At 29.6% G+C, this 12,392-nt stretch overlaps 1 protein-coding gene across 1 annotated transcript; it reads left to right on the forward strand.

The window, feature by feature from the left end:
- The first annotated feature begins 6,164 nt into the window (after positions 1 to 6,164).
- Positions 6,165 to 11,880, forward strand: NDB1 (NAD(P)H dehydrogenase B1). Its single transcript, XM_011050159.1, has 10 exons — positions 6,165 to 6,454; positions 7,724 to 8,000; positions 8,242 to 8,448; positions 8,579 to 8,829; positions 9,097 to 9,316; positions 9,526 to 9,630; positions 10,561 to 10,824; positions 10,928 to 11,049; positions 11,210 to 11,329; positions 11,432 to 11,880. The coding sequence occupies exons 1-10, from the start codon at positions 6,366 to 6,368 to the stop codon at positions 11,517 to 11,519; spliced, it is 1,743 nt and encodes a 580-aa protein (XP_011048461.1). The 5' UTR covers positions 6,165 to 6,365; the 3' UTR covers positions 11,520 to 11,880.
- The last annotated feature ends 512 nt before the right edge of the window (positions 11,881 to 12,392 follow it).

A 12,392-nucleotide genomic window follows, 5' to 3' on the forward strand; every position in this document is an offset into this window, starting at 1 on the left:
ACAAGCATTTATTTGTTTTTATTGTATTGAAAAAAACAAAGTTCTTATATGAAATAGAGTTTACATGAGGTAGAGTTCATAACTCATATGGTGAATTTCATAATTTAAATTACCAAGGTATATGTTAATTTAATATTTTATTGTTTTAATATTAAAAAATTATTTTAATTTTTTAAGTAAGTCATATTTTTTATTAGTTATTTAAATTTTTTTTAAACTCGTCTAATTGACTTAATTATATCAAGATAATTCTTATATTATTTGATTTAAAACTCATACTTAATAAAAATTTAGATTAAGAGTTTTTAAATTTTACTATAACAAAATCAAATAATACATTCTGGCTGGATATTATTTTTATGTTTTTTTTTTAAAATTGAGCTTGTTCAATATCTAACATAATGAGGCAGATGGTTTAAATAATAATAATAATTAATGATCTTACATTGACATGAGTTGTTTGATATTAATTTGAGGTTTTTTTTAAAAAAAATATTTTTTAAGATGTAAAGAAAATTTAAAAAATTCATTTTTATTTTTAAATGTTTTTTTTGTCCTAATTAAACACATGGTGTGTTCATATATTACTTTCATGTAAAGAAATTGGGGTCAGAGAAAACGTATATTTTTTTGTATTTTAGAAGCATAAAAAATTATTTTAAAACTGTCATAAAAATACATTTATTTTTATCTTTTTAATTAAATATTTCTTTATCCTTGCTATCATTGTGACTTCTACGTCTTAGTACAGTAACTAAACATCACATTAATAATAATGATGATGATGAATATAAGAATAAATACTTTAAATACATAGTAAAAAAGTTTAATAATATATATTATTGATGATCTCATTTGATATTTAACAAAAGTTGAACTATTAGAAACATAAGAGTTGACGTTGAAAACTTTTAAACTACATGAATCAAAGTGACATATTTATTAATTTCCAAAGGCTAAAAATAGTATTAAGAGATTTTCAAATTATGATTTATTAGACAAGTGGTTCTCAAAGAATTTACAATATAAAATGATTTTACTACAGTAGTGTAGATTCTTAATTGTGTATTTGATATAAAATATTTTTTATATTAATACGAAATTATAAAAAAATATTATAAAAATATCAATATAATATTTTTTTTCAAGTCAGATATATCATTAAAATACTTTTAAACATAATTTTTATATTCGGTCAGGTCCAAGGTTCAAATTCCTAGTTTTAACTAGGTTATTCCAATTATTTTTTTTTTTAAATAAAATGATATTATTTTATATTAAAAAGAAGTTAACGAAATGTAATTGAATTTTTCACTAATTTTGCTGAATCAACTAAATAATTAGATTACATAAAGTTTTTTTTAAAAATTTTTTAATTCGGTTTAGTTTCAATTCCAAGTTGACCTACGCATCCAATTTTAAAATTATACTTCTAAATACAAATAAGAACACAAAAATATTTGCATAATGGCAGTTTCTATTTGTATTTTGAAAACTCAAAGGCTTGCTCAAGCATAGAGTCACCTACATATAGGTGAGTATCCCAATCGACGTTGAAAATTAAAAGAAATGATTTAAAAAATAATCTAAGTTTTTAAATAATTTCATTAACACTTGAGATTAACTCGGTGAATCAATAACATGTTAAAATAAAAATAATTTATCAAGCAATATTTAAACATGTCTCAATTTTAATATAACCTTTAACCTTAATTTTAACATATTTTTTAGTTAATTTTTTGAAAAGAAAAACAAATAGCATGGTTGAAATATAATTCACAAATCCAAATTATAAATTAAATTTAAAGTCTTAAATACACATACAATAACAACTACAATTTTTTCATGGCCAGATGAATATTTTGGGTTTTTGAATATATATATATTAACTTACCTGGACTTCCATGGATGTAAATCAAGTTTTATCAGAACACTCGATTCTTTAATAATATGATCAAGTTGAATGAATCTTGCTAAGTTAAAATCTTAATTAATAAACTATCCAGGTAAATTTTGAGTGGCAGCTTAGATTTTGAATGTGTTTGTTTTGGCATTTAAAAAATAATTTTGAATTTTTTTTTTATGATTTTGTATGGTTTGGATTAAATTTTAAAAAATAAAAAGTATATTATTTAAATTTATTTTTGAATAAAAAAATACTTTAAAAAATTAATTCAAACACAACATTTCCAAACAAGTTAAATCATGCAAATTGTGCCCCGTTAAATCATGTGCCCCCACCATGGGTCCACGGCAGGACATCTCGTAAAATGGCATGATTAGTGTTGATGGAAACCTGAAGGGTTTTTTTTTTATTCTAATGTTCGCACTTTAAAGAGATAGTTCTCATTCTTTTATCTTCTTTGTAATATTATTATTCTTTTTTTTTTCTCGAGTAATTATATTATTCTTAGATCTTAATTCTCATGTATTTATTCTCATACTCTATCTAGTTTATTAACCACATATATAAATGAATGTGCCTTCTCATCATTCCACTCTGCCTGTCAATCTAATATGATAATTTATTAGGCTGTGGCAACTTCCTTTCAATTTTACTAGCTATTTTACCGTGTTTCATTACTGATTGAATTTAAAATAAAAAATTAAAACATAAATATGTACACTTTTATGAGATATTTTTCTTTTTATAAAAAAATCTCAAGTGAGAGTCGAAAAATTTATGTATATATCTAATCAAATAAATTAAGAACTATACATATTAATAAATAAATAAAAAGTTATTAATTATAAATAAAGATAAAAATTTATAGGACAGATATAAACAAAGATATTTGATCTCATGATTTTTTTATAATTTTTTTATTTAATCAAATGATAATAAAAATAAATACTCATGAAAAAAATAACTTTTATTTATATAAAACATAAAAAATATAAGTGAACTAGAACAACCTCTTAAAACAATAAATACATATAAAATAACTAAAAAATAATTTCTATTTAAAAGAAACTAAATAAAAAAATAAAAGAGCAAAGGGGTTTTAATTTAAATATAAATTTTAAAATTATTCTGAAAAAATACATATAAAAAATATTAATTTAAAAAAATATATTTTTAAAAAAATACTAGGCTAGCATACTTGGGCTATTAAGTAAGGGTCCATGTGCGGGCCAACTAAATCAGACTTGTGTGCTTGAACTCTTAATTGTTTTTATATATTTTAGGTGGGGCATGGTGTGCGTTCATAATGTTATGAAAAAAATATAAGATACATAATGTATTGTTTGATATTTCTTAGTTTTCAATTACTGTGATAGTTGAAAAATTAAGACAGACAAAAAACATGTAAAAAACATATTAGACAATTTGATAAATTTATTTATGACATCAAAAAAATATAAAAAAAACTATGCAAAAACTCGAAAACAATCTAAAACCAAAACTCTTATATTTTTCTAAATAATTTCAAAGTAAAAAAATATTTAATTTGAACTCTTCTCTTTAAAAACAATTTTGTATAATTATTGACTCATTTTTTGGTCGAAATAGTTGCCAACATAAATTTCTCTCTTCAATGTTATATTCCAACAACTTTCTATCATTTCTCTCTTAACTAGAAACTAAAAAATAAAAAAAAATTTGAATTAAAATTGATTTTTTCTCATATTTTGAAAAACTAAAGGGATCAAAATTTATAATTTAAAAAGTCTGGGAACCATAATAAAAATTTCACCCAAACTATGTAAAAGTCATTTATCCCCCCAATATTTTTACTTTAGTCCCTCGTATTTTAATCTCACCCTTTCCCAACAAATTGACCTGCAATTTGGTATAGTAAGGGCCAAAGGGAAAGAAAAAAGACACTGTAAACAACCCGCCTATCATGCCATGTAAGGGGATCTATAATGTATTTTGCGTAGTGGATTCCCTCCCCTTGTAACTATACTTATAATATTTGCTTGCACTTCTATCTTAATTTATTAAATCTAGCATGGGCTCATAATATGGTCTAAAATTATGATTATAAGTTGGATAAATTAATTTGAGTTGATTTTAATAAATTTAAAATAAAATTATTTTAATATTTTTTAAAAAATTGATATTACTTTAATTTTTTTAAAAGTCAAACTAAACTTTTACTAATGATCAAGTCTTGACTCATTAAATTAATATGTTAAATTCTCATTTAATTTAATTTGAGACTCAGTCTCTATCAACCAAGCTGATTTGCATGGAATTTAAAAATACCTTTTCTGTCCCCTTTTATTCTATCCTCCGTCTGAGGTTTTGTTACGAGGATTATGTTCATGCCTCTTAAGTATTTGTTTTTCTCCGTCCCCTCTTATTTTTATTTATTTATTTATTTATTTTTTTGTCGGCCATTCAGACAAGATAAGGATTTGGCTTTGTGTTCACTGGATAATATTCAGCCAGAATTCTTTATTGGTACGTTGATCTCATGATGATTGTGTGTCTTCACGACTAATGATCCATTTATTTTCACCCTAATAAAAAAATACAGTATATTTGCTTGTGGTAATCTATCATAATTGTTTATTAGTTTACAAATTTTAAAATATTTACTGCAAAATATAATTTAATGGATTCAACTTGTTCATATTCACAAGCATGTATTAAATTCTAATTATTAAACAACAATCATAGCTTATCCGATAAGCACCACTTGAGGAGGCCATTAGAAACAATTGAAAAAGTTATTAAACTTTAGCTATTCAAAATTATCGGGTTATACGTTAATTGAATCAATTGAATTTGACCTGAATTATTATTATTATTTTACGAAAACCTTAAAATTATATTATTTTAAAGAGATTCTTGATTTTTTACTAATTCATAATTGATTCACTTAATATATCATATAAATCATATTCTTTTTTTTTTAAAGATTCGACCCAAGCTAGAAGCAACACTTAATTTTAATAAAACAATAACAGAAAAATTTTGATAAATTAAAAGAATTGATTGATTACTTTTTATACAAAATACAATTTGAGTTTTTTTAATAAAAAAAACACTTTATATATATAAATAATAACTTTTACTTGGATTATGTAAGTTAGGTATAATTTTAAAACCTCGTCTGGTCTAACCAGAGGACCAGGAATTTGGTAGACTTAAAGCTAAAATGAGGCCCGCTTGAATAAAAAAAATAAAATAAAAACCTTGTGTGGTCTAATAACATGTTAAAATTTAGTTGTAAACTGTTAATTTTTATTTTTTAACTAAAATAATATTATTTTAAATCTTTTATATAAATTAATTTAAACAATTTAATGACCCAATTAAAATTTAAAATTAAGATATTAAACCAAACCGGATGTTGAAACTATAAAGTTAGGTATTCAAAGAGAAAGTTGCTAAATTGCACGCTCAATTTCTCAATTTTTTTTTTTTTGGGAAGAAGGTGTCCATTGCCGACAGTAATAACCAGACTACAAAGCAAAGGACAAGTCACAATTGCATTTTTTTATTGCCCATGTTATAGGTCAGTGACATTTGATTACATGGTAAAGGACAGATATACAAAGTGTCATAGCGATTGAAATAGTTACTTTAAAGTGTTTTATGTTAAAATATATTTTTTATATTAACATATTAAAATAAGAAATAATTTAAAATTCAATTTTTTTAAAATATAATTAAAACACAAACAGTATCGAAATCTTTACTTTTATTATTCTAACTGGGTTTGAACATGAAAGCTCAAAAAGTCTCCCCTTTTATTTTCTAAAAGCTTGACTTAGGCTTGTAACTAAAAATGAATTTGGTTATTCGTATATTATTTCTTGTTGAAATCGAAGATAATGCAGGAGTTTGAAAATATATATATATTATGGTATATGTTTATAGGAATTATTCTTGTATTTGAGTAATATATATTTTTTATTTGGTTAATAATTCATAATAAAAATAATATAAGAAAAAAATCCATTTGTATTTAAAATAATTTTTGAGTGAATTCAAGTATTTTTAAAATATAAAATATAAAGAAACAAGTATTTTTTTTATCTTACTATTTTCGTATCCTCTATTTCTAAACAATAACAAAGTAATAAAATCATCTATAAGAAGTTAATCTTGATCATCCCTAAAGAAAAAACACCTGAAACAAAAAGGAAAAAAAAAAAAAAGATCGTGAAATTTTTAATTTCATTGCAAGCAATACCTGATACTCCCTCCATCTTTTTAGAAGGTGTGCGGAAAAAAAAATGTACATGTGTTATGCTATCATTGCATGAGGCCAAGTGATTGCATTTGTCTGTCTCCCAATCACTCTCTACGGATAGTTAGCAGGCGCAATCCAGTGTTGTGTCTGAGTGTCAGCTCTCTGCTCTCTCAAGAGTCAAGACCCTCTTGAATTTGAGATATTTTCCAGGAAATGACGATTATGTCCTTCATCAACAGAGCTTCAAGAGCTCTCCATGGCTATCCTGCTTCCTCTAAGCTTCTTGTTCTCTTCACTCTCAGGTTGGTGATGTACTTCTCCTTTTTCCTAGTGTTTCTTTTCTTCATTTCTCCAAAGAAAAGTGAGAAAACGTGAATTTTTAAAGATCTCTTTAGTTCTTTTAGTGGCTTTTATTAAACAGACAGGCCCTTTCAAGTTGTTCACTTGGAATGTGTGAAAGGAACACTGTTTATCCTTTTGGTTGCTGAGAAAAAGCATAAGGTTTATATCTTTTATGAAAAAGGGAAAAAATTTGCAATTTGGGTTCATTCTTTTTTCTTAAAGAAAACTAGATTACTTAGCAAACAAAAGGGTCTCGAATCTTTGAATTTCTCTTTCTTTTAACGGGTTTGATTTTCTAAAGGTCAACCTTTTTTTTCCCTTTTGATCTATGAATTTAACATAGCTAGGTTGTTGCTGAATGTAGGTTCTTGATGTCTATGTAAGTTATTTATTTGATTGTTAACTTTTTTTTCTTGCTTTGATTAGTGAGGTCTTTTAGTGTGACAGGATCCAAGGGGTTTATCGAAAGGAACTTGATGTGGGGTTTATCGATCAAAATGGAAAATTGTAGATGCATTAGCATAATTTGTGACCTTTTCCCTCTCTGAAGCAAGTGAAATTCATGATTTTGTAATGTGAAAGGAAGTCAATGGGTTTGAAATATCAAATTTAGTTTTCGTCAATGGGTTTGAAATATCAAATTTAGTTCCAAAACTCTGCAAAAAACACGATACATTGCTATCAATTCAACATATAAAACGAATTCCCACACAGAAATATTCAGTAGAATTGAGTGCATCCATGGTATCAATAGCTACATTTCACAAAATATAGCATTTAAGATGCCCAATGGTGCCCTTAACAAATGATTTTAACAGAATATGGCACGAAGTGAAAGCTAAAAATATGATTTGTTAATTTTTTGACACACACACGCACACATATAAGGATAAATGATACCGTCAAATTAGGTTGAACAATCTAATACTAGTGAACTGCCATTGTTTATAGTTGATTTGTTTTTTGTTTTGAACTTGGCCTCATTCTAGTCGAATGACGCCTACCATGTTTGAACCTAGATCTCCGAATAGCTTATCATTTTCCTTACCTATTCTAAAGCAGGAGACTAGCAGTTAAGGTCCCTGAAAAGATAATTTTCTGGATTCATTACAAGTTTTTTCTTTTGCTATAATCCACATGGATTTTGCATAAACTATGAACTTACAATTTCACGAATTCTACCAGTCATTCTCTAACAAATATGTCTGCTATCTTGAGGTCTATTACAGTAGTGGAGGTCTAGTGGCATATGCTGATTCGCAATCAGAAACAGCTGCGCCTGCTGCTGAGCTTAATCAGAATGAGTGTAAGAAGAAGAGAGTGGTGGTTCTGGGGACAGGGTGGGCTGGTATTAGTTTCCTTAAAGATCTGGATGTCTCTTCATATGACGTTCAGGTTGTTTCACCTCGCAATTATTTTGCATTCACCCCTCTGTTGCCTAGTGTGACCTGTGGTACAGTTGAAGCTCGGAGCATTGTAGAGCCAGTCAGGAATATTATAAAGAAGGTAAAGGAAGATAACAAGAACCCATATTTAATCATGTGATAAATTTTGAGCGATTTCATGGTGCACACACACACACACACAAAATACCTCATACTCATTCATGAATATAAAGTGCACACACACACACACACACAGAAATACCTCATACTCATTCATGAATATAAACATATGCCTGCAGTTTGTACAGATCACTATGTTTTCATGTTTATTTTCTTATAGAATTTCCATTTTATTCTGATAGAGAAATGGGGAAATTCAATTTTATGAGGCAGAATGTGTCAAGATTGATGCTGCAAAAAACAAGGTTTTCTGTAAGTCTTATTTTGAGAACAACGTGATTGGTGCTGAAGATTTTTCCCTGGAATATGACTACTTGGTGTTAGCGATAGGAGCCCAAGTAAACACTTTTAACACCCCTGGTGTCATGGAGAACTGCCATTTTCTGAAGGTAGGGTCATTTTAATTATATAGGGTGGAGTTAAGTAACACTGTAATCCTCATATAATATCTACAACTCAGCAATCTTCCATGAGGTTTTGGGCTTTTCTTTCTATAAAGGGAGAAACTGACCTTTTCAGGAATTGGAGGACGCACAGAAGCTCCGCAGAAGTGTGATTGATTGCTTTGAAAAGGCTTCCATCCCTGGCCTGACTGAAGAAGAGCGAAGAACTAACCTTCATTTTGTAGTTGTTGGAGGGGGTCCCACTGGAGTGGAGTTTGCTGCCGAGCTGCATGACTTTATCCAGGAAGATTTAGTCAATGTCTATCCTATGGTTAAAGATCTAGTGAAAATAACCTTGATCCAGTCTGGAGATCATATTCTAAACATGTAAGGTTTTAGCTTTCACGTTCTACATGTATAATGCTTCTGATAAGTCACTGGAATGCCAAACTTTCATTTCTGGTGAGATGTTCTCATATTCATCATCATTGTGCCACTGGAACTATTACTGCATATAACTGGCCTCATGTTCTTTATAAAGAAGTATGTTTATTGCTGATATGATGGCTTCATCTTTGCTTATAAAATGCATCTCAGCAAATGGGCAAGAAGAAAATTTGAAAACTAAGCAGCTACTGTACTCTGCCTTTATAGGTTTGATGAGAGAATTAGTACATTTGCAGAGAAGAAGTTTCAAAGAGATTGTATTGAAGTTCAGACAGGATGTAGAGTTCTCAGTGTTTCTGATAAAGAAATTACCATGAAGGTCAAATCCAAGGGAGAGGTTACATCTATACCACATGGATTGGTAGTATGGTCTACTGGTATCAGCACTCGCCCAGTTGTGAAGGACTTCATGGAGCAAATTGGGCAGGTTCGTTGCATATAGCAGATTCTGACTCTATATTATGACAATGCTCGCTTATGAATGAAGGTTATTCCACCAAGTCACTTAAGATCCAACTTTTTAAATATGTAGAGTGGCATCAAGCTCATGCTGTTATTTTGAGATTTTCAAAATTGTCAGACTACATGGTTGTTCTTACTCTATTAATTACACTTTAAACTTTGTTTCATATTCAGGCTAACAGACGTGTTCTTGCAACTAATGAATGGCTGCGAGTAAAGGAATGTGAAAATGTATATGCACTTGGTGATTGCGCCACTATAGATCAGCGTAAGATCATGGTAGGTGAATCCTTTAGCCTGTCAATTTAATTCTTAAGAGATGCTTAGTTTATTTATCTTGGGGACATTTTGCATCGTGAAATGCTTGAATATTAGCAGATTCAGCCTATACATCCTGGGATTTGTTCTTTGTTTTTTCTGTTAATCGAGTTTGATAACCTAAATCATGGAAAACTTGCATCAGAATAGTGTGCAGATGGGAAAATGTTAGGATTAGGGGTGCATGTTTATATAAACAAGAGACCTTTGCTTCTTTGGAATACACAAAATAAGCAGAGATGGCAACAAGTTGTGCTTCTCTGATCTCCAATATGTGCAATTCTTTTGCTGGAATGTTGAGTCTCTTCATGAAGTTTGTGCACTGAACTTTTTTTCTACTATTTTTTATGATATTACATATTCCAGAAAGGGATGCTGTATATTCACTCACATATCTTTTCAATTGTATGCATCTGTGGGATTAATTTGGAAAAACAACAGGGATATGCAAGAACAAACAATTTTTATTGGAAACATTCCTCTAATGAATTCCTTGGGAACTTCTTTAGTAAATGGAACTTACAGAATTGTGATCAATCAAATTAACTGATGGACTCCCAAATAAGCCTTTTCATTAGAATACCAGATGTAGATCATGTTATTTATTGAATACTGGTGTGTTATGTTGCTGAATAAGGGAGGCTTGCCAATTTTTTTAATATTTCTCATTTTTAAGGAGACATTGAAATACTTGAATCACCTTTCATGGACAAACTGAATGCCTTTATCAGCTTTTTTTTCTTTTTTCTTTGTCTTCACTATCAATTCATTTACCTTTTTATTTCCTCATCCATTTCATGTTTGCTTCAAATTCTTGGTTTTTATATAATTGTATAAATTTGTGAAATTTTGAACAAGATTTGAATATGATGCAATGCCATTGTGCTATAGGAGGATATTGTATCCATATTTAAAGCTGCAGACAAAGACAATTCTGGTACCTTGACTGTTCAAGAATTCCAAGATGTGGTAGATGATATCCTTGTAAGGTATCCCCAACTGGAACTCTATTTGAAGAACAAGCATCTGAGAGATGTGAAAGATTTGATGAAAGATCCCGAGGGAAAAGACGTAAAAGAAGTTGATATTGAAGGTTTTAAACAAGCCCTTTCTCAAGTGGATTCACAGGCCAAAAGTCTGCCTGCAACTGCACAGGTGTTTTTCTTGCATCTACTATTGTATGTTTTGATGTCAGTCCTACTTTTTTTTCCTCTCTTCAAATTATGATACAAGAATTTCAGTACATTTTTTTCTTCAGGTTGCTGCTCAACAAGGTGCTTATCTTTCTAGGTGTTTCAATCGTAGAGAACACTGCAAAGATAATCCTGAAGGTCCTCGGCGTTTTGTAGGTTCTGGGCGTCATGCATTTGTTCCATTTCGGTATGCTATCTGTCTTTGAAGTGCTCATCTTTTTTCCTTATTGAACTGTTATAATATCTATATAAGAACATTATGAACCAGTTTTTATTATACCTGTATCAAGCCTCCTTTCCATCTTCATGTTTCTAACTTCCAAGATTCTGGCATTTTGGAATGCAAGGTACAAGCATCTTGGGCAGTTTGCCCCTTTGGGAGGAGAGCAGGCAGCCGCTGAACTGCCTGGAGACTGGGTTTCCATTGGTCACAGCACACAGTGGCTCTGGTATTCTGTATATGCCAGGTGATTATCAGCTACTTTTAGAGTTCAAGATTTGCTAGCTCTTTGAGCGAGCATTTAGTCTCCACATTCATGAATTTGACTGTAACCTTTTCTTTCATTCAGCAAACAAGTGAGCTGGCGAACTAGGGTGCTGTTGGTATCTGATTGGACTAGGAGATTCGTTTTTGGAAGAGATTCAAGCCGTATTTGAGACAAAAAATGGCGTCTTCTATAAACTATCCCTAAGTCACTGGTTTTCCCACAACTCAATCGCAGCATTTCCACCTACCGCGCATAAATATATATGATTTCCTTTTTTCCCTTTCAAATTTGTGTCTATGTACTCTCCTTTGGTATGTAAAATTGATACACTGTTACCATTTACTAGTTTACCAGGTGTAAAATAGCATGGAGAGCAACAGAGTTCTTGGTAACCTGGTGCTGTATATGGCTGACAAGTATTCTTTCTTGTATGGAAAGTCTTCCGTTGATTTACACGACCGTGGAAAAATGCTCATGCTCCCGCAAAGTTGTTCCAAACTTTACAAGGCTTCGACTTGTATTTTCTTGAAGTCTTCAGTTTTGTGTTATGATGTTTTTTGTCTAAGGCTGCTGCTTTATCTTTGAATTACCTACTGTTCTGAAACCACCCGAGGCCTGGACCAACCTGGCATGTGGTTTTATCTCGTGAGCAAGATTCAAGTAATTTTTTTAAATGATGTTTTATTTTTTAAAAATAATATTGTTCTGAACAAATTTTGTTTTTTGAAAAAATTGTGAATTACCCTACTGACTCGAAACCTTGGCTTAAGACTGGGATGGTTTTTATAACATCTTTGAAATCACCTTAAGAAAATAAAAATAAAAATAAAAATTAAGGGTTGGATATATGGGATTATGGAGTGAGATCTTAGGGGAATGACATGGGAATTAATATCACTCATCTAATGTACATTAAAAGGAGTGCTTGGCATTTTGAAATGAGATAAATTAGGATCTGGTCAAATGCCTGCTGGTAATTCCTCTGTGCTGAGGCCATGGTGGTATATAATGTGTCTAAGATTAATAAGGCTTGCAACAAGGA

The sequence above is a fragment of the Populus euphratica genome, unplaced genomic scaffold, assembly GCF_000495115.2.
Source record: "Populus euphratica unplaced genomic scaffold, PopEup_1.0 scaffold147.1, whole genome shotgun sequence".
NCBI classification, from domain to species: domain Eukaryota; kingdom Viridiplantae; phylum Streptophyta; class Magnoliopsida; order Malpighiales; family Salicaceae; genus Populus; species Populus euphratica.

Excerpts from the sequence above, each read along its gene's own strand:
- NDB1 (XM_011050159.1), top strand. The coding sequence starts at position 6,366 with ATGACGATTATGTCCTTCATCAACAGAGCTTCAAGAGCTCTCCATGGC. Across the intron at positions 8,830-9,096 it reads GGAGATCATATTCTAAACAT|GTTTGATGAGAGAATTAGTA; the intron begins GTAAGGTTTTAG and ends CTGCCTTTATAG. Across the intron at positions 9,317-9,525 it reads TCATGGAGCAAATTGGGCAG|GCTAACAGACGTGTTCTTGC; the intron begins GTTCGTTGCATA and ends TTTCATATTCAG.